The sequence below is a fragment of the Spea bombifrons genome, chromosome 1 (assembly GCF_027358695.1).
Source record: "Spea bombifrons isolate aSpeBom1 chromosome 1, aSpeBom1.2.pri, whole genome shotgun sequence".
Lineage (NCBI taxonomy): Eukaryota > Metazoa > Chordata > Amphibia > Anura > Pelobatidae > Spea > Spea bombifrons.
In genome coordinates, this window is record NC_071087.1 from 137,588,687 (window position 1) to 137,611,307 (window position 22,621).

General features: G+C 36.2%; 1 protein-coding gene across 1 annotated transcript in view; it reads right to left on the bottom strand.

Moving 5' to 3' along the window:
- Positions 1–4,934: 4,934 nt before the first annotated feature.
- The window catches only part of LOC128504589 (uncharacterized), a 43,782-nt gene continuing 26,095 nt past the window's right edge, over positions 4,935–22,621 (bottom strand). Inside the window, exons 7-12 of the mRNA XM_053474706.1 lie at positions 17,891–18,013; positions 9,910–10,140; positions 8,399–8,557; positions 6,912–7,059; positions 6,243–6,386; positions 4,935–5,955 (exon numbers count right to left, since the gene is read on the bottom strand). Of these exons, the coding sequence (XP_053330681.1) occupies positions 5,507–5,955; positions 6,243–6,386; positions 6,912–7,059; positions 8,399–8,557; positions 9,910–10,140; positions 17,891–18,013 (1,254 nt within the window). The 3' untranslated portion in view covers positions 4,935–5,506. The remainder of the gene's footprint in view (positions 5,956–6,242; positions 6,387–6,911; positions 7,060–8,398; positions 8,558–9,909; positions 10,141–17,890; positions 18,014–22,621) is intronic.

The following is a 22,621-nucleotide window of genomic DNA, read 5'->3' on the forward strand; positions in this document are numbered from 1 at the left end:
GATTCAGTGTAGCTTGAAATGTATAAGGCATGTATCATCGGTTCCCTGCCTCTGCTGTCACCCCCATGTTACTGTGGCTTTCTACAATAAAAACAGTCCCTTTCAGTATCCTCGCTGTGGGTCTTAGTGATGTAATTGGACCCAGTTTGTCTCCTGTGAGGGTGCTTGCCTGCCTTCATCCGACTGATTCTTTATCAAGTAAAAGAGACTACCTAAATCCACCATAGAACTGGGGTTAGTTCTCCGAGATGTTTGGAAAGACTCGCCGAGTCCCTTAAAAAACCTTGCGCAAGTGTACCTAGAATTGATGCTGTGTTGAAGACAAAGGGTGGTCACACCAAATAGATTTGATTCAGACTTTAATGCTTATTAGAAATGCAAAAGACTGAAGATACTTCATTAGTAATGCTATGCAAGCTAAAACCCAAATAAGATTATTTCTAATTACATTTCATCTCTATTTCACCTCATTTTATGCACAAGCGAATAGAAAATAGTTACCTGCATCTAAATTAGTTGTTCAAAAGAAAAAATGTTCCAAATATGCAAAACTATTTTAATTGCACCTTAAAAGTTTCCCTTGTCATAAAGATTGTGTGAATTAAAAGTCATGAACCACAGTGAAGGTAATAACAAATACTCAAACTTATTTAAAATTCTGTTCAAACCATATTGTTTAATACATAAAAAAAAAACACTTATAACAATTTTTCACAAATGCTTATAAATTGTTAAAGAAAATTTGGCTTTACTTGCCCACCTGGGCCAGAAGGTACCGCCCTATTTGATTTATACAGATTATGGGGAGGTAGGGGTAGTGTAATGTTATACCGACAGGGTCAATACTATAGCCTTGCTTACTTATGTAACAGTTTGTAACAGTGGGTGATTACAAGAGATATAAGTTTAGGATCGGAAATATATTAGATATGCTATATCATGCTTTGTCCTCTTCTTACAGATTTCAGTTTCTGTAATTAAAATAATCACACATTTGAAATCAAACATCTCCAAAACAACTACACTGATTAACAAAACAAAAAAAGTATAATCTATAGGTAGTCTTGATAACTATTAAATGCTGAAAGCCCCCATTTTAGCAGCGCTGACAATTTAGAACATAATTCCTTTTTATAACCTAAATAAATGTACAAGAAGTTAGTATTATGCTGGTACAAACTGTATAATCCCAGCATCAACATAATTAAGTTATTATCAACCCTTCTCTAATGCTACCTATCACATAAACATGATCTTATTCTTATCCCCGACAAAGACATGGATCAGATACAGTGAAATTAAACTCACTCTTTCTTTTGTACCTTATTGCATTACCTCCTAATACTTTATTCAGAATTTTCATTTGAGTTGGAATATATGGAGTAGGTATTGTCTTGTCAAGGATTTGTAGTTATTTTAGCTAATCCTGGCTTCCTTCACAGACAAAAAGAAGGGAGTAAGAGGTCTCATATCCACTCATACCCCCGAGATTATGTTCAGTGATGTCTATCATTATTGCTGTAGGTATCTGCCAGTCGTTCAGTATTCTGGCTTTACATTTTTGATACTATGTCGCAAATAAAGGTTATATTTTATCTGTTTTATTTTATGACACAGCTGTTGTATACGTTCGTCTACTAAGGCCTTCTACTCGTTGTATTAATCAATAAACGCAATTTTTGTGGTGACAGAGTAAGTAAGACATTGTCACGCAATCTTTTTTTTAGCTACAAACAGGAAATTCATAAAGTGCATAAATTACCAAACAATCACAAAGATTTTCCTTTTCTTTCTTTTCGTGGACTCTCTGTAATCATCATGTAGCTATGGTAGAACATTTTGCAGATTCGGTTTAACGTTCTTACATAAAGGCTCAGCAAACCGGCTACAGCAAACATGACCAGAGCTACTGTCTCTGACTGCTACAAGAGAAATATATTTTAGATGATTATATATTTCATACGAGAATAATAAAGGCTTAATTGTGTATCCCCCTTTCCTCATTCCCCCCTACCGACTAATAAAGGCTACTATTAGTCCCATGCTGTTTTTTTTCCATTTTTCAGTTGGCTTAAAGAATGATGTAAATAACTCTGCATGCCATACACCAGCTGTGTGGGTCAGCAAGAGCCGCCTCAAACATAATGGACATATTTTTCCGTTACAAACATTAGGACCAAATCAGTTTTCTATATACAGATAACAAATACTTTTATTCACATTTTAAAAGAGAAAAATAAATTGTAATTTACACAAATTATCTCCCATTGTACAGTGCAGGGGAATATGAGGACGCCATATAAATAACAATAAGTGTTTGAGAAAAATAATTTTCTAACATACCACAATTTTTCTTAAAAAAAATGTTTTTATTAACAATAAAATATTACATTGTAACAAATCATTGCTAACCTTTATCTGTGACCTCAACAAAGCATCATCCATTGTAAGAAACATGTTTTTCACATGTTGGTTCACTTCATGAATGCTAATTTTCCAGCCTTCTGATTTAAACTGGAATTATTATGATATTTATTTTTTAAAATAAGACATACAGTATAATTTAGATTTGTAGGATTAAAGGTCCAAGGATCAATATTCAGCGAAGGTTATAATGGAATCATTTGGAGATTTAAATTAAGTAAAGATTTTCATATTACATTCAGTGTGGGAGATAAGATGGTAATGCTTTTTGAGTTTTCATTTTCCCCTCATAGTACATGGTGAATATGGATTGAGGGACTGAGGGACAATTGTATTCTTAATTAATGAACAGGTTAATTAATACACACATACTATCTGGATATCTGTGTTACAATCAGCTTATTTTTAACAAAGCAGCAGGTTAGTTAAATTTAAAAAATATTTGTAGCGTGTGTAGTTTGCAGTTACATTAAATGTAACCTGGGAATATACATTACCATTCAAAGGTTTGGGGTCATTTAACTAAGCTAACATAATTGCAAAAGGGTTTTCTAATGATCAATTAGCCTTTTAAACATACAGAAGTTTGTAGTTGTGTATACATGTAGGCTGCAAGTGACAACAAGAAGGATATTGCAGGACAGGCAGATATACTACAGGGTTCAATTCAATAAATATACTAAAAACCCCAATCTGGGGGACAAAGCAGCGACCCTCCTTGTCATTTTTGGAGTGGGAATTGTAGTCCCCAGTCATTAACCTTCTTTATTAAATAAATATTAATCACTATTTATTCTGTGACTGTTTTTATTTATTTGCTTATGGGGTGAGAATGTGGGTAGGTGCGGTAATTGTGCCGCCACTCTGTATGATCCCTGCGTGTTAGCATGGATTTTCCTGCATGCTTGCCAGCCGATCTAACAATAGTTGGGCTGCCAGTAAGTACTTTGGTGGTGCTGTATGGGGCATAAGACTGTCCATTTAAGATTTGATTATATACTTCTCAGGTGGGTTTTTAGTAAACATTTAAAGCTTGAATAAGTAAAGGGGAGAATAAGAGCGAGGTAAAGAGAATTTGAGAGTTTGGTATAGTGCAGATGAAATTCTGGAAGCATACATGGAAGTAATAAAAGTTAAGGTGCGACACAAGTCATAAATTGAGCAAGAGAGGGTGGTTAGGGGGGTATCTGGAAATAAAAGAAGTGATACAGGGGTGAGTGTTAAGGGCTCTGTAAGTAAGGGCCAGGAAGTAAAATTTCATTCTGGAGGTTGTGACAAACCAGAGAAGGGAATTGAAAAATGGGACAACAGATGAAGAAGAATACACATTCAGATTGCAGGGTGCTGCCAAAATGACCAGCACTGACTAATACATGATGACCGGCCAAAATGACCAACACATGATCAGCGGACACCCAGCAAATACTATTATAAAGCACCTATCTGAAGAACAAATATTGGGTATTCAGTCACACTACAAGGCCATATATTGCTTAGCCATCCACTATGTCAAAGTACCCCAAATTTTAGCTGAATCAGTAACCAATATAGCCATTGTAAAATTAGATAGGAGTTGCCTGATGTAGTGGCGGTCTAAGCAACACATGTCCATGTGGTGTTGAAATCAGCAATATTTATAGCTTAGATAGGTGCGTTTAAATAGTATTTGTTGGGTGTGCACAGATATTTTGCTTAGGATGGATTATTAGACAAATGTGTATCTGGTGAGGGCTGCAGGATCTAGATGTGAGGGGTAAAGCAGAGAGCAGAGCTGATTGTAACAACTAGGTTGCAAACTGTTGGGTAGACTGTGATCGATGACAGCTTACAAAGATCCAGAGCTACTCTGTAGTTTCCTTGTATTGTTGTTACAGAAAACAAAATAAAACGTTTTTCACTCTAAACTGCTTAGTGCTTCTTAAGTCTGATGCATTTTTTATTTTATATTTAATTTGAAGTTATCTGTTGACTAAACTGAAAAATTCTTATCCCTCGATGTAACCCCACTGTTGCGAACATTGGATGAAAAAATCTGGTCCATGGCACATAAAATTGTATGCTCTACCAGGTCACTGTTTGAATGGTACTTCACTTCCTAACAATCACAAATCCAATAATTGTACATGTTTCACTACAGATCTAGACCATCAGACTGTATAAATGAGAAAAGCTACTTTATGATCATCACATTCTTGTAGTCAAGACATTTAAGATATACAGTATGTCTTAGTCAACAAGTTGTTTTCAGCAATGCGATATTACATAGTAACATAACTGTGTTATAATCAAATGACCATTTTCCTTCTTGTGATTAGTAATGAAAATGCAAAGCTTGAGTTTTTCAGCTAAAAGTCTAAAGACCAATATCTTGCTTCATATTAACAGCCCAGTGGCCCTCTAAAGTAATGTTTGTAGGAAACTGGAAATTGTGCTTTAGGTTCCAAGAATTATAAAATGATTAGTCCTTAATTAAACCAATGTGTTTCAGTTAATATAAATATTTATTTAAATTATATTCTATAAAAAACTATTTTTAAATATTACAAATGCGTTAATAGTTTATTTTGTGGACAAGTCCGGATAAAATTATTTGTTTCAAAGTGTTTTCATTTGAATAATTTGTTATTGTTTTCCATGTAAGAAGGAATCAAAACCTTTTGGATGTGTAAGTGGATTCACTAAACACCAAGTTCTAACATAGCCAAAGTTTTTTTTCAAATGGAAAAACTATAAAAAATAGAATGCTGGCTGAATCATATACTAACAGGAAATTAAATCAGAGGGGGACATCTTTGCAGTGTATAGTACCAAAGTTACCGCCATTTAATGTAACAAGAATCCTGGAGAGCTGAGTCTCCAAGTGTTAACAAATAACCCAAGATGATTTTTCAGCAATTTTCGTCTTAGCGCTAGTAAATTAAACTCAGTGGTACAGAAACAATCATGAAGGCTCTCTAGATGAAAGGGGTCAGGGTTCCTTCTATCGTAGTGAAATTACACAATAAATAGGATTGACTTCACAACTCGAAGGTTATTCCGAACATGAAAACACTTTGAAAATTATTACAAATTTGCTGTTCCCCTAATCTTGCCAAGGAGGTTGCGATGGATTTCTAACACTTTTACTTCTTTGAAGACTTTTGCTTCTGTGATGATGGACAGAGCCAGGGTTTGGCTTCTCTTGTATAGGCTGCTTCTCTGAGGTTTGCTCATTCCTACTTGTAACGATAGGATGAGAATTCTTCTTTCTATAACCAAAATGCTGAGGCGCAGTGTCTTTCCCTTGATCAGTGGAACTAAGTCCAGTGCCTTCAGTGCTTTCTACTTCAGATCTTGTGGAAAAGTCTTTAGATGAACCTTTCTGTTTCCTCTCCTTCTTTAAACTGCTTAGTGTTTCTACAGACTCGTCTAATTCTTTTTTTAGTTTTTCTATTTCAAGAGCTGATTTATCTCGTTCTTCTCCACAATTCTTCAGTGAGCTTTCCAAAGCAAGGAAGAAATCTTTACCCAGTTTGGAAAGGGCCTCGTCACCTTTAGTAAATAAAAGAACTATATAAATGTCATATTATGTCAAATGTACATAATGGTCACTCATCCACTACTCTGTCATTATGTCCATTTATTCTGTGCTGGAAGTCCATTAGTTAGTGGACAGAATCAAACTTGTTATATTGTGTCTCAATATTTTGCAATATACAAGAGCTATGCAGAATTTTTATAGTTCATTTACACCCACTGAGAACTGTAAAATAGTGTTCTTTCATCATTTCAATGACACCAAATATCTCTGTTTAACCTTAACCAAATGAAATTGTTACCTTCATGTTGCTGTTTCTCTGATGGAGTCAAAGTGTCAACAGCCTCTTGAATCTGTTCAACATTGTTTTTAAAAATTGTCAGGAAGTTCCTGAGGGCTGTTTCATTGGCTTCCATCGTAAGTTCTGCATAAGAAGAAAGGACATCTGCAAGGAATGTGAAAAAAATTGTAATTTATTGCATTTAGAATAAAAAGTAAATGAGCATAAAGTACAGTATGTCATAAATTGTAATTTCAGGTGCACGTGATTGTTATGTACATCCATTGGAATTATACTTGTATATCAAAATATCGCTAGACCCATTGCACTCACGCACACACACACACTGTACTTGGATGACATTTTATGCTGCATTGTCAATAAACGGAGAATTTATTCAGTATGTCATACATAAAACATAACATTAGAATACTACATTCAATTATTCAGCAATATTTTGTATTGACCAAAGGGTGCTGTAAGAGATCACGCTATTAGAAGTGTTGTTACTGAAACCAAATTATTTTATAATATATTTATTATATATATATATATATATATATATAATATACAGATTGAAGGGTTCATTATACTTCTATGCTTCTACTTGTATAATAAATAGAATTCCCCATTGAACACCTGCATGCTGTATGCTATGTAGTGAGTGTGAGATGTTTGTGTGCCGCTTACCTTTAAGTGGAGAACAAACAATCTCAGCCACGTTTTCCTGAAAATTGTGATAGGCTTGTTTGATTCCTTGGAAAAGAGCTTCAGTGTACTGAACTTGCAGACTGTATATACCTCGATGGAAATCAAGTTCTGCTTCCAAAGCGTGTATCTAGAGGACAAAACAGAGCCATAAAGAAGCTTGGTAACCCAACAGGACAAGTAATTCAAACGCAGATGGCATCTCCTATTAAACGTATAACTCTATTGACTATATATTAATAAACAGAGACAAAGCCCAAGTACAAGCTGAGACACCGCTCATGTCTCGGAAGAAGTGATGGGTCAAAGTCCACACTCTCTAAATCGAGAAACTCCATATTTAGGGGACTAAAACAGACTTAAAATATGTTTAATTTCTGAGTTAGTGTGTTCCTCGTCTTCGTTGCATTCTTACATAAAACATGAAGTACTTTAATTAAAGCTAAAAGCATAACATGGAGAAGATCTAGTCACAGTGCTTTGTATATGGCAAAGAAAGTTGACCTTGCTGTTTTATTTTCCAAAATACAGGGATTCCAGCTACAGCAGAAGGACATTATTCATCTGCAGAACAAAGCACAGCTGGGCTCTATATCCCTGTCGTCAGCAAAATAGATGTGAGATTTTTCCAACATGCAGCTATTACATTGGTGTTTAAAACAAACACTTGAACAACACAATACTTTTTTTCCATTTAGAAATATTTGTTACACTTCCATCTTAACACAACTAAAAAAAAAAAAAAAGATTTCAATTATTTCTTTCAAAACGGATACAAAGAGAATAGCCTTGATTCAATTAATGGAAACAAGGGTCCAATGTCATTTGTTACCGAGATGGGTTTTCCTGGAAAAAAAAAACATGTTCTTCTCCTAATATGACTTGGCATACAGTTAAACTTGATTATTTAAACTGCAAAATAGGACTTATTTACAATAAAGACACAATCCCCAATTAAATCAATGGTCGTATATTCATTACTTGTGACATAAAACTCTAATTCATTTATTAAATTAGAATGTTTACAGCATGACAGACATACTTAAACTGTTTCTATTAAATCTCTGTTTAAATTGAGTGTGGCAGATAAAAAGAGCTGCAATTATAAAGGTCACTGTGACTATAATGACTCGTAATTTATTTTGTGTATATGGGCTTCCAAACCTTGGGAACAAAATCAACCGGAAATGTAGAATGGATCTACTGACGTGGGAAGTGTTAAATGAATCTGGCAGTGCAGTGAAAAGGCCTGGGTTTTACAAACTCACTTGCCTCTATACATGCCATAAAGCATTGTCAACCAGCTGTTTCCTGGTCTGGGAAAAGTTGGGCTCCATGGAAGCTCACAAGACTTTGGAGCAGCTGTTTATGATGATTGCTTCATTTCGCACATAACGGCAAACAGATACAGACAAGAACCTTAGCAAATTAATATATGCCTGCGTGAGATAAAGTTAAGTATGGGATACCTGTTGCCCGGCCATTAGTCTGGAGTAATTGGCGGCCTTCACTAATGCCTCTGCGGCTCTCTTTGCCCGTTGCTGTGGAGCACCCTTGGGAAATGCTGGCAGTGCTGCTAGCACATTCTCCACTGTAAATTCTTGGCTCACAGGACACTCAATTTTTGCCTGTAAAATAAATATAATAAGGTCTAGTTAGCAAAAATCAGCTTTAGAAGATATATATTATATATATATATTATATATATATATATATATATATATATATATATATATATATATATACACACAAGGCTGGCATTGGGGGTCTACAATGGGGCCAAGGCCGGGTCTCCCTGACTTTTGCTGTTCCTTGTTGACAGTCTTCACCTGCATACTGTGTTAAAAATTGTTCAGTTTTTTCCCCCCCAATAGAAGCTGAAATCATTTGTCCTGTCTGCTTCTGCTTTTATGAAGGCTTCGCTGAATTTGGAGAAACACTATAGGATTATGGCATACGAATAATCTTTATATTTATAAATTCATGCACTATGCATATTTACCACTCTTTTAACACAAACACTCGCGTGTCAAAAGTGCTAAAAGTAGAAGCAAAGAATTGAAAAGCTACACCGTATTTATTTATTACACCATAAACCTCCTATAATCAAACACTAGAGTTTAAGAAACACTACTATGTGATAAGCAAATGCCAGGAATGGGTTAATGCTGTTTACACTTTTAATTTGAGGAAATTCAGCATCTTGATTGAGTTGATTGGGTATATTAACAACTACTCCACATCCTTTCTAATTTGGAAAAAAGCACAAACATAATTAGCTATGAGATTGGTTACAAAGCCAAATGTAATTTTAAATATTTTATCAGAGATGAATAACGCTTATTAGGAAGCCGTCTAACTTTATTAAGGTCCTACACAGGAAATTATTGTTGACAAACATACTTTCTGAAAGAGAAAATGTTTTCTCGTGAATAACTCCATGAATAAACTGCAGGATATCTTCAGTGTACCGATTGCCATTGAAAATCCGTGGCCTACCCCTAGTGAAGCCAGTTAAAAACATAGTTTGCACAGTGTACTGAAGCAAAACCTTTAGTTGTTATGGTTATGACAGGAACAGTCTAGTCCACATACATTTTGCATGCATTCCATCCAAATTCGTACTTAGTTTTTGTATAAGTAATCTTCAGTCTCTTTAATTTGGCTCCTGCCTGTAGGAAGTATAAGCACAAAGCATACTCAAGTACACTTCCTGCATGCCCATTGAAACCAAGGGACATAGTTGCGGCTAATTGTTATGTATCCAAAACTGGATGAGTGCGCACCTACACGATAATCAACCTCTTGTGTAATGTTTTCTCCCTTTTTGGCTTTAAACGTATTAGAGGAGGCACCTCCTTTCTGTAATGTCACCAACTACTTGTATGTGTCATCTACCCCATGATACATCTCTTAAGAAAAATGACAGCAACACATTTAGAAACATCGAATAATAAAAGAAACACAAGAATATACTTACCCAAGGTGCAGATGGCACAATAAGAGTCATGGTGAGCAAGTCCCTACAGCATTCCTCCAGGGACTGATTGCATCTTGTCAAATGGTTTATTAACCTTGAATAAATGGCAGTGGGTAGTATGTGATGAGCTCGCTCTGGAGACTCTGGTCCAGGGGCCAAAATCAGACTGAGTGTTTGCTTTGTAGCATGCAGGTCCCTGAACAATGTGCTAAGCTTTCCTTCAAGCGAACTCTGTCAAAATACAAAACAATAAATAGTGATTTAATTCAATTTATTTGTACCTTTCAGTGAAAAAAAAGGAAATTTAACTGACTAAATATAATTAGACTAAATATAATTTCATGTAGACATTAAGAAATTAAAACAACCTTTGCAGAACAATAGGATTAATATCCGTTTATGTATTGTGCTAATAAGCCAGTGTACGTAGGTACAACCAATACACTTTGCAAGGAAGGGGCTTATTACAAGGTTACAATGGCCACTAAAGCAAACAATGAATGTTGGGCTTTACTGTGCTTTGTATAATAAAATTGCCATTTGCTACATATAGTTTTCCCCCTCTCTACAAACATGTAAAATGGTTATATACTGCATGTTTGTTCATTATACACGGCATGCAACAGTCTTATACTCATAATGCTATAAAATAAAGATTAACCATCTAGGTTTAGAACTAAGATCGACCAATCTGGTTGAAAATAAATAAAGCACACAGAAGTCAAGCCAACGTAATAGATAGATGTTCACCTTTGAAGTGCATTTTCAACATGGTTCTAAGATCTCAGTGAGCTGAATACATAAACTGCATCCAGGTGATATTTTCCTGGACATACACATATGCATTTGTTTGACTGGGCTACCCGTCTGTATATGGAAATTCAGGTTTACCAAATCATTCAACATTTTTAAAAGACTTTCAGGTTCGTACTACCTTCTTGCAGCATGAATGCTACTTCTAGAAATGAATGCTATATATTAAAAGAACATGAAAAGCCCCTTTTAAGTTGTTTGTATCAGCTCACCAATTACTAATAAGCAGAGGCATAGGGCACACTTGGCCTGAGTGCTGTGTTTAAAGTTGACCTAGTCAGCCTGTTTTCCTCAAGGAAAGACTAAGACTTAATCAGCCACGGTCTCGTCTTAGGCTCAGGATAGCTCTATGCCTATTCTCTACATGTTTAAATCCCCTCACTGTATTATGACGTGAGATCTATATGGTTACTAGCCACTTTCAGCAATGCCACGATCGATTGAGAGCTCAAGACAAAGACTAGCTTCATACCTCATTCTGCAGCTATGCTAATATAGGATGATTCCTTCTTTTTTTTTTTTTTTTTTTTTACTCAAATCCCAGGCTTATTGTTTTATGCTATTATAAAAGTACCACATAAGGGCAGAATATGGATGTGCAATCATGAATATTTTGTCGGAATTATTTATTGTAAACGGTTGGCTATTGCTTTAAAGCAATTTAATATTTTTTTTAGAGGTGATATAAAGCAACTATTTCAAAAGAAGATACCATGCTGGTACCAGGCTAATATCTTAGGGCAGAATATGGATGTGCAGGCATTAATATTTGTGGGTTATATTGTGTCTGATTTATTTAGTGTAAACAGTTTGCTATTGCTTAAAAGCAAGTTTTCTGCATTATTAATGTTTTTTTTTTTTTTAAAGGTGATAGTTTTTTTTTTACTTAAACAAAAAATAAAAAAATATTTAAAAGGAAAATGCCATGCTGGTTTAGATATATATTTTAGGGCTTAAGAGGGATCAGGGGATATCAGCCTTAATCCAGGGAATGTCACCTGAACATATAGTTATCTAGATGTGTGTATCTATATTATACATACATTTTTAAATCCACAATTAAATAAAAAATTGTATTTATTTTATAAATCCTTTAATTGAAAATATTTACTCTTGTATCACTTTCTTATTTTGTTTAACAATTATTTTTATACAGACAATTTTCTAGCCTTGCTATGCCATCTGTAGGAAACACGTGAAGAACGCATTGATCTAAGTATTACAAACAACACAAAGCAAGGCATTTGGCCTTTGAAACGAACAGACTAACAATTTTCAAAGCTTTTGGCAAGATAGATTGTTTTTAAAAGAGCAGCGTAAAATAAGAAAATACACGTGGAGATCTGTAAACAAGAGTGACACTGATATAACACCAAAGGAATCTCATTGTTTGTCCTTCCTGTTTATTGTCTGGAGCCAGCTGGGTGAAAAATGCATCGAGCAAGGCTCCCCATTTGTTAGCCAGAAGGTTGTTTCTTAATGACTGTATTCATTTAATTATCTAAACTACCTACAAAAAATGAATGGAATCAAAGAAAAAAAAAGAAAACTACATGCAATATTAGTTCAGAGCCGACACTGATTGCTAGCTCTCAGTGTACAGAGAAAGAAGTATAAGGGGATATATAAAAGTTTTTCTCTAAGTGTTTGGGAAAATTTGCAAGGCCTTGCACAGCCAGTAATTGGGCTTAATGCAAGCTTTGGTATATCCGGGAACTGGAAATGATGGTAAACATGTATTTGATAGACAATACAAAGGTTCTGGAGAGGGGCCATATTATGACAGTGATTAAAAAGAGCTATATGGTGTAGAAGATCCTTAAGGGGGTTTTGCTTCTGTGAGCGGTGACAAAACAGATTACTTCTCAGAATAAAACAATCACCCTGCAGCATAATGATGATACAAATGACAAGGAATAGTGGCAATGATTAATACAATGGGGACAAACCCCAATATTGCATGTATCCTGCAGACAGATGGATAGCTTCAGGAAACAGTGGGAGTGCTACAAGAGGGAGACAATGACACATTGCGTTAAGTGTCTCACAAGTTAGTGCATTGAGAAGGGCTATTTTAATTAAAAATAGAGCAAAGCCATGTATTTCTTTTTTGTTATAAGATGGTTGGCATGTATCAATTTATTTTGACTTTGGTATGTTCTCTCCAATACACAGAAAAACGGTATAAACAAATGGTGCAACACCATAGGGTGTATCGTGTGCTTATTACACCAGCAACAGAAAGCAATATTTTAGTCAAACTAGACCTTTATCAAGAGACTGGAAATGTTGCCTTAGTTGTTTGTATACTAAGAATATGCTCTCTTTGTTGGCTAGCTTCTTTTCAGCAAGTATTACAGGAGCCACATATTGTGTAAATACAGTGCTGTGTACAGATATGTGTGATATCAGTGACCTGGTTTTATCACCTTTTGTTTCAATAAATTTCCTTTTGCAGATCTGCAGCCATTTTTGTTAGTCAAGTGATGGTTTGGGTGGCTTTCCCTGTGCAATCTGAGCGGATTTGCAATGCTGATAATAATCTAAAACAGATTACTTGCCGATCGCCAGGATACGTGCGGAATGAGCAAGGTACTAATGAGGGTGTGCTCTATAGTGCATATGGGCTTGTTACAAGGGAGATCACCCAAATCGTGGAAGGAGAAGTGGCGCACCGGGGAGACTTATCGCCCATCAGGGCTATCTGCTATTCAGCAGCCCTAGGCCTACACCACTGGTCTGCATGGAGGTTTAAAACTTTAATTCTCACCAAAAACATTTCTATGGCGTCATTGAAAATGATGAAAATCAAAGGCAAATGTCAATAAAAAAACCCACAAAAACTGAACTATATTCTAGTATAATTCAGCAAATTTCCACTTAATCATTTCTATGTAAGAAAAGTATTAAGGTTAGCCCACAGTGTGGTTCCTCAGAAAGCTCCAAGAAAATAAACTATAAATGAATCAAAGTACGCAGAGCCGCAATGCTTCATGAAAAATAAAATATTCTAACTCTATCATTCATTAGAAAAAAATTATTTATTAAAAGAAATTGTTAACTATTGGATTGACACAAGACACATTGTCCGTATTTTATAGAAAACTCATAACTGGCAAATACTATGCTACCAGTTTAAACAAACATTATAACCACTACCTCCCATGATTATTTTTGAATAAATCTTAATTTGGGGAAATAATTTAATACAACATGCATTTTGTCATGAAGAACAAGTAACTGTTCAAAAGTATTTCATCAAAAAATGCACGGTGGTCATTTTCTCATAGGAAACCCAGAAATGAAAAATAGTAAAACTAAAATAAAAAAAACAATTTCCAGTATTTATATAGAACTACACTACTTGGCACTTAGGTTATTAGGCAACTGCATCCACACAGTTTAATTCATAGTTTTTAGTTATTATATGAATGCAATATTGCATGTATACTTAAGAACATATTACAATAATGATAAACAAATGCAAACAAAAAATAAACCATTACACTGTTAAACACGAAGTGAGACTAAAAACTCCAGGAACTCGTATCTGGTGGCATATGAAGTGAAAGCGCTTACCACTGCCTGAAAAAAGATGATACATAGAAAAAGAGCGAGTGACTCCTAATGGGGATCTAAAGGAAGCAACAGGAAAAAAGTGGATGCATCCCTTTTTCAGGGCCCATATAAATCAATTTAACCACTTCTGTCACTTTAAAATCATAAAATTTACTTTTCCATTTACTACATGAACCAATTATTATGTTTTACATACTAAAGTGACCAATTATAATTGGTAACAATCTGTTGACATCAACAGGTCTTCAGCCCCAGCTCCTACTTTATTTTAAGGAGACACCTTCCCATCAAAACATCTTAATTCACAATGGTATGGCTGGAGAGACTGAAGCCATGGCATCTTACTCTCTAGATATAACCTGTCCTGGCTTCTACAAAAAGTAGTTGGCTTCTAACCGCTACATTAACCTTTCCAACCTTGCATTAAAGTTAGACCATTTTCTGGTTCCACTGCTGAATGAAACAAAAAAAGGATTCTTCTCAATGCCTGAATAACTTACTCTTCATGCCTTATACACATATTGAACTTGTATAGCATACCGGTAATTGGTTAAGCCATGAAGTACAGGACAATGACACATTTAAACCAAGTGGCTTCGTGTGAACCTACTTTGTTGCCCAATACACTGGTCTTGAATTGATTAAAATAACTCGAAGGACAAATATATACTGTGTCCCTTTCAGATATAAAGCCAGTCTGACTCAGGACAGCATTGGGTGTTTGCTTTAACATAAAACCTCTCAAAGTTACCCGTGCCATTAAAGTTGACTTGGGTTTTGTGATTTTTGTGGTGCTCAGTTAATACAGTGATGAAGTTTCTGGCCCTTAAAATTATATACAGTTAATATGTAAGTCTTTTGTCACCCCAAATGTATCGCTCTGTAAAACCTTATCCAAGCAAAGTGAATGTAGATCTCAAAGATTTAATTGTAAGGCTAGCGGCACATATTTTAATAAGTGATTCAAAATCCTGTCAGCAGGTGCGCTATATGAAGTAGTGATTGCTATGAATTATTCAACACGGAAAGCACTTCTGCTGACACAGAATTTGCAATAATGTTTTTCAAGTGAGATCAGTGGATATTGCAGGCTGTCGATGTCAATTTGCTTCACTTTAAGAAGAAAGGTTGCCCTCATGAAACACACAATAGAAGGTAGACATGCGGTTTGGTAGCACTTGGCTTATCACTGGCCTTTTCTATTAAGCAACAGAAAAATCCAGGAACATATTGGCACAGTGCTATGGTTCTTGACTTTCAGTTGAACAATGAAACAGATATAGATTGTGATCATAAAGTCTGTGTGTATTAAAGGCACACTTTTTAATACACAAGACGAGAGGATAGAAGAGTGTGTGTTGTGGTTTCAACTCCTCGACTTCAATATGTTTTATGAAGGCCCATCCAGAGTGAGCTTCTGCTTCATGAAGAGCTTGGCTGTATAATGTATAATTCACTGTATAAAGTATAGTGAGCTTTCTGTAAAGCCTCCTCACTCATTGAATCATGCAGGGCAAGCAAGTTTCTTGTTGGTGAAACTCAACAGACTTGGCCCTTCATAATGAATAGTCAGATGAGGAAGCTGGAATCACAACTCTCCTGAAAACTATACATTTACTGAATAAACCCCACTGAGCTTTATTCTTATACCCTTTTCTATACAAATAAGCCTGACTGGTATATATGATCTGGCTTCCAGTGTAGACAGATATCAACTTATCTTACTGCCTTGTGACAAATAATAGAATGCTCCTGCATAAACATATTCTGCTCTAAACTGTTTTTTTCATTAGATTTTTATATTAAAAGTAAAAGCTATTAATGCAATGAAATGTATGTGTGCTTTCATTGAGAGAAAATATACAGCATGGCTCCTATCATTATATACCGTGTTTCCCCGATAGTAAGACACCCCCGATTGTAAGACGTATCGGGAGTTTCAGAGGGGTCGGCTAATATAAGCCGTACCCCGAAAGTAAGACATATGTCTTACTTTCGGGGAAACACGGGGGATTTGCCTACGGCCTACGGCCGCATTAACGCAGGGCATAAGGGGCGCCTGCCCCTTAGGCCCGCCGCACCTGCGACCGGGTCCGCCACTCTAAGGGGCCGGGAAGTCCCCACCAAGGCCGGCCTTACGTGTCTGCGGCCGCACAGGATTTAAATTAAAACATCGGGGTTTTTTTTTAACTTTATTTAACATCCTCCATGTTAAATAAAGTTAAAAAAAACTTTATTTAACATGGAGGATGTTAAATAAAGTTTTTTTTAACTTTATTTAACATGGAGGATGTTAAATAAAGTTGAAAAAAACCCCCGATGTTTTTATTTAAACCCTGTGCGGCCGCAGACCCCTAAGGCCGGCCCCTTAGAGCAGGGCCGACCTTTGGGGTGTGCGACCGCACAGGGCGCCACACTCCAGGGGGTGCCAACCTGCGGCACCCGGCACCCCTCCAGAGACGGACAGTAATGTCCGCCGCTGGAGGAGCAGGCTCGCAAGGGAGCGGTATCGGAGGTCTTTAACAGACCTCCGGCTCCCTTGAGTGATTTTAAGCCGGGTTCAACCCGGCTTAAGATCACTCAAGGGAGCCGGAGGTCTGTTAATGACCTCCGATACCGCTCCCTTGTGATCCCCGCGGCAACAGCTGTTGTGCGCCGGGGTTTCTTGTCAGATCCCGGCGCACAACACTGAAGCCGCGCCCACCGCTGTCCGTGCCCTCTGACCCGGAAGGAGACAAGAACTGAAGAAGAGGAGCGAAGAGGAGGAAAAGAAGCTGAAAGAAGAAAGGAAAGGTAGGAAAGCATTAAGTGAGAGTGGATTGGTGTATATGTGTGTGGATTAGTGTATATGTGTGTGGATTAGTGTATATGTGTGTGGATTTGTGTATACGTGTGGATTGGTGTATATGTTAATTTTATGGTTAAAAAAAAAATTGGACAATTTTTTCCCAATATAAGACATACCCCGAAAGTAAGACATAGTGGGGCTTTTAGGGATAAAAAGAAAGTAAGACACTGTCTTACTTTCGGGGAAACACGGTAGCAAGCCAGTTAAGGGCAGTGGTAAATATGACATTATATAATGAACAAGACACAGAGGGTGGTGCAGCTTGACTCATCATTATATAGTGAGGTGGACACAGATGGCTGTACAGCATAACTCCCATCACTATATACTGAGCCAGACATTGATGGTGGTAGGCATGAATTCCATCACTATATACAGAGTCAAACACAGACAGGGTTACAGCATGGCTCTTATTATATAGTGAACCACACACATATTTGCAGAGACAGAGAGGTGCAGAAATGCTTCTCTTTCTCTGCGAATCGGAGGACAGCCTTTCCTCCTTCTTCCAATCAGAGGGAGGGTGTGCCCGGAGGTTCCGCCCTATTTCAGAAGTGCTCTGGGAGGCCTGATTCACAGAGAAGAGGACAAAGAAAGAAGACACATGGAGAAGCAGATGAAGAAAAAAGATGGAAGAACAAGAAGAGGCATAAAGAAAGGAGACAGGAACGTAGAAGTGATTTACATTACTCAATATTATTATAGAGGTCCTCAAATAAATATATAATAGAAAACAATTACCACATAGAGCAGGTTAAGATTGTCCATTTTCCCATAACAGAGGTCCATCAATGTCACTGGGTTTTTTGTTGCTTGTCTTTCAGATAATATCCATGGTACTGCAAGCTTATCCACACTGGTTGCCTAATATGAAGACAAATCGACAAAAGACTTAGGTCATTATTAAATTGGGAATGAAATTATGCAAATGTAAAATTCTTAGAGGAACAGACAAAGGATAATAAGAATATACAAAACTACACTTGTAATAAATTTATTTTTTAAAATTCAATAAACACCTACTAAATTGTAAAATAACAGAAACCCTTAAACATGCTTCAATATACCGGCATTCCTAAACAGCACATGGGAAAGTATAGTACACATTTGCTAGACTTAATATAAAATCACTCTGTTTGAGGATAAAACTGTATTAAAATAGTCTGTGCCCGAAACCTACATGAAATAATGATTCAAATTCCAGCCTATAGTCATACAACACAAGTAGAAGGCACAGACTTGTTAAGAGATTAAATTGGCACAGAGCATAAATGAATAATACATTTCTTAAAGGTATACGTCAGGCATCATATGCACTTTTTTCATTTTAGAAAAATGCATATAATAGTGCTTTAATATGCATTATTTTATAGGGGGTGTAAGGAACATTAGACTACTCTTTAAATGTTTCTGTAAAGAGTCATATCTTTTTGGGAAAGAGAAAAACAACAGATCTGCCCAATTCCCTTTCTTTAACATGCTAGCGTATACATTTTCATGGGCATTCAATGTTTGTTATAAGTTGGATAGTTTATTTTGTCTTTAAACAAATTTGAACGTCAAAGCCTGACAAAATAGATCATGATCTAACATTTTCTACCAGAATCACTAAAAAAAAGATGTTCTGGAAAAGTTAGTGCGTACATCGGTACCTGTAATATTTGATCTCAGTAGCACAACATACTGGCTTCTGGGAACAACATGATATCATTTCATGAAATCAGTAGTAGGATCATAGTCCATTTTCAAATATTTACTGCAAATGTATATTATGTCAAACAAACCTAATTCTATTAGTACTACAGAAGAAAGGCCAATAATAATAGGAAGTGTATATGCCTGGAAGGACAAGCTGAAGCGGTCCAACAGTATATTAAAATATCCCAACATAGAATGAATTTGTTCAAGAGAAAATAGTTAGCAGCTTTAGAGAGCCAGCAGATCGGTGTTCAGGCAAAGATCTGTTAGTGTTCTTTGACATTTTTCTAATTTGTATATTTACATACTGCCTGCTGCAAATGCTAGACAGGGAAGATTCGGAAATAGTGGGTTTATTCATTCATTCATGACAGCCTGCTGGTTGGCAACGGCTGGAAACAGATTCGCTCTTGTGAAGCACCCTGCAGAGTATGGCAGCCACCTCCTCCGTGCAATGTAGAAGTAAGGCTACTTGTAATAAACACCTACATTCCATCATTGCTTAAGTACAGGACGTACTGAGTATGTAATGATTTTAAAAGACAAGCAAGTTGTATCAATTTACTGATCACACAACAAAGTGGGCCCACATTTTCATTTGTATCTTAAATTTGGATGGGTTGCACACAACTTGTATATTAGGTGTAGAGAGAAAATTGAGCTATTCTTCTGGGTCGACTTTTCGGGTGGAATAACACATTTCCACTGCTCTTTCTTCTACCATCTCCGCTTACAATCGGAATTGAATAATTAAACGGTTTATAGTCGCGACCGAGAATTAATTTATTATAGGAATAAGTGATGACTTCAAGGGCTGTTTTCTAAGCATATACAAGACAGAATGGCTTTAAAATCAGGAAACTCCCCCCACCTATGAAATAAATCAGTTTGGGAATTCTCTACTGTATACCCTGTCAAGTTCATTAAGAATTTTGCATAAAGTATGTTACATTTTATTTAAACCCCTACTCAATTTGGTCAGTTCCAATGTTTCAATTATGTTAACAAATAAAAGATTGATTATGTTTACAACTTCGGCTCACTTTGTCCCCGCAAGGACCCCTGCCTTGCATCATTTTTCTTTTCTTCCATAATATAGGACACCAAGGGAGCCTTGCATGGGGAAATTTCAAAGATCAAAAAGGAAGATCTATTCAATTGGCTACGTATTTTATCGAGAGACGTCTACAAAACCTCCAGCTGAGTACCAAACGCAGAACATCAATGTATTTTATAATAATTTATTTGGATAAAAACAACTTGTATGCATCGGCTAAACCAGAAACATTTGAAACTATATTTACAGTACAGGAATGGAACCATCAAACAAGATATTTCCTGTACCTCCACATCAATATGTCCGGGTCTCATTTCATGACTACTATTTATAATTTGTAAAAACCGCAGCCCATGAAAAGCGTATACTAGCCAGTTCTGACTATGCAAGACTGACATGGAAAACCTTTACAGTATGAATCACAAACATATGGCATAGAGGAAAAAAAAGATTTATTTAAGCAGTATTTTAGCCAATACGGGCACACTGTCAAATTAACAAAGCCGTGTTTATAAACCTAGAGGGAATATAAAAAAAGGGAACATAATGAATCCATGAATTAAAAACAGTTGCTGCGCATATTTAAACAAAAGGCTCATAGTAGAATCGTAATATAGCCAAACAAAATTGATTAAATAATATATAACCAAAACCTACCTTTTGGTGGTAATTTGGGACTAGGCTACAGCCAGTTTTGATAAAATGTACCGGAAGTACAAGACATAAAGCTATTTAGGTGAGACTAAGTAATAAATATCATGTCTTATGTATTCAAATGTAATATGATGTAAAATAAAAAAAATATTTTATATGAATATATATTTTCCTGCCTTCATTTATAATTTCCGAACCACTGATCTGCCAAGCAAACCACTTTCATTTGTGATTTATAACTAAATAACATGGTTCAAATGCCAGACAAAGTAATTATCTTTGCCAAATATGCCACGCAATGCAGCCCTGTCAACCAATAAGCCAGTTGGTAATAACATTTGCAATAATCAAAAAAATCATGTCTACACACATATATACATTGTACTGCGCAAAGGTTTTACTCAGGCGTGAAAAAAATGCTGTAAATCTAATTTATTTTTATCATTTAACAAAACGCAAAAAGTGTGACCACCCTTTGCCTTTAAAACAGGATCAATTCTTCTAGGTATGCTTGGACATAGTTTTTTTTTTTAAGGAACTCGGCAGTTAGGTTGTTCCTAACTAACCACGGACCTGTGGACTTAGACAGCCTCAGTTGCTTCTCTCTCATAATTTAATCCCAGACAGACTCAATGATGATGAGCTCAGGGCCCTGTGGAAGCCATAGGTCTTAATGACTTTGGCTGCATGTTTTGGCTTGCGTTCATGCTGTAGAACGACTCCCTGATGGTATTACATGATGGATAAGTATCTGCCTGTACATCTTTGTACTAAGAAGAATATTCAATCTGACCAAATCCCCAACTCATTTTGCAGAAACAAAGCCACAAACTTGCAAGGAACCTCCACTATGCTTTTCTGTTGTCTGCAAACACTCATTCCTTTACCACTCTCAAGCCCTTTGGCAAACAAGCTGGCTTCTGCTACAGCCAAATATTTAAAATCTTGACTTATCAGTCCAGAGCCCCTGCTGTCATTTTTCTGCACCTCAGTTCCTGTATGTTTGTAAATAGTTGAGTCGCTTGGCCTTTGTTTCGTCGGAAGTACGGCTTTTTGGTCACAAGTCTTCCATGAAGACCACTTCCGATCAAAATACTCTGGACAGTAGATCTGTGTACCAGGGTCCCACTGTTTTCCACCAATGCTGAGTGGAAGTCCCCGTCTGCCTTGAATTTTCTGCCTGGGAGAGACCTTGCGGATAATGCAGTATAACCACCTTGTGTCTTGTTGCTGTGCTCAGTCTTGCTATGGTGTATGACTTTTAACATTAAACTTCAGCAACCTCACTTTGAACTGTATGTATAGACACAATGACATAAAGCGCAAGACACCACTTCTTGGGTAAGTAGAAAGGGGAAAATCTGAAATATCTGGCCCCCAGAAAAAATATGGTATAACATACTAAAACAATTAAAAATAAAAGAACGGCATAACGGAAGAAACCTCTTAGATATGCTTGGATGCGTGGATTTTTAATTTGATTTAACTCTTTTATATTGTTCAATTTTCCACATAAGCTAAGCAGAAATATATTTTATTTTTAAAAGGACCTTTGACGACTTGGTATGGCACTTTCACACAAACCTAATCTGTTATGAAACTGCATTATCATATATTACAGGTTTATGAGAGCATCTCAGCTTGTTTACCATACCACATAGTTTTATTATAATAGATAAATACATATACATTTCTGCAGCTAAAATGTTGACAGTGGGGTTTTGGTATTTGCCATTATATTTTATTAATTCTAATGTAAGCATTCTTTTTACAAGCTTCCCTAGATGTAGAACGTATTAATGACTTTTTGTTTTATTTCAATTCGTGAACAAAACTTACCTCCGTTACTTCCCTACAAATAACTAAAGCATAGAAAGCCAGTTCTAACCTATTTTCAGGGACAGGGAGCTGTGGAGAAGGGGTAGCTGCTTTGTGTTGTTTCCATGCACCTTTATAACGGGTTTGGCTGCCAAAGTACACTGGAGTTTGGAGACTGTATTTTTAGGAAAATCATTGGTCCATAAAAAAAGAAACAGCGATGAAGACTGGAAAGAGAGTGACAT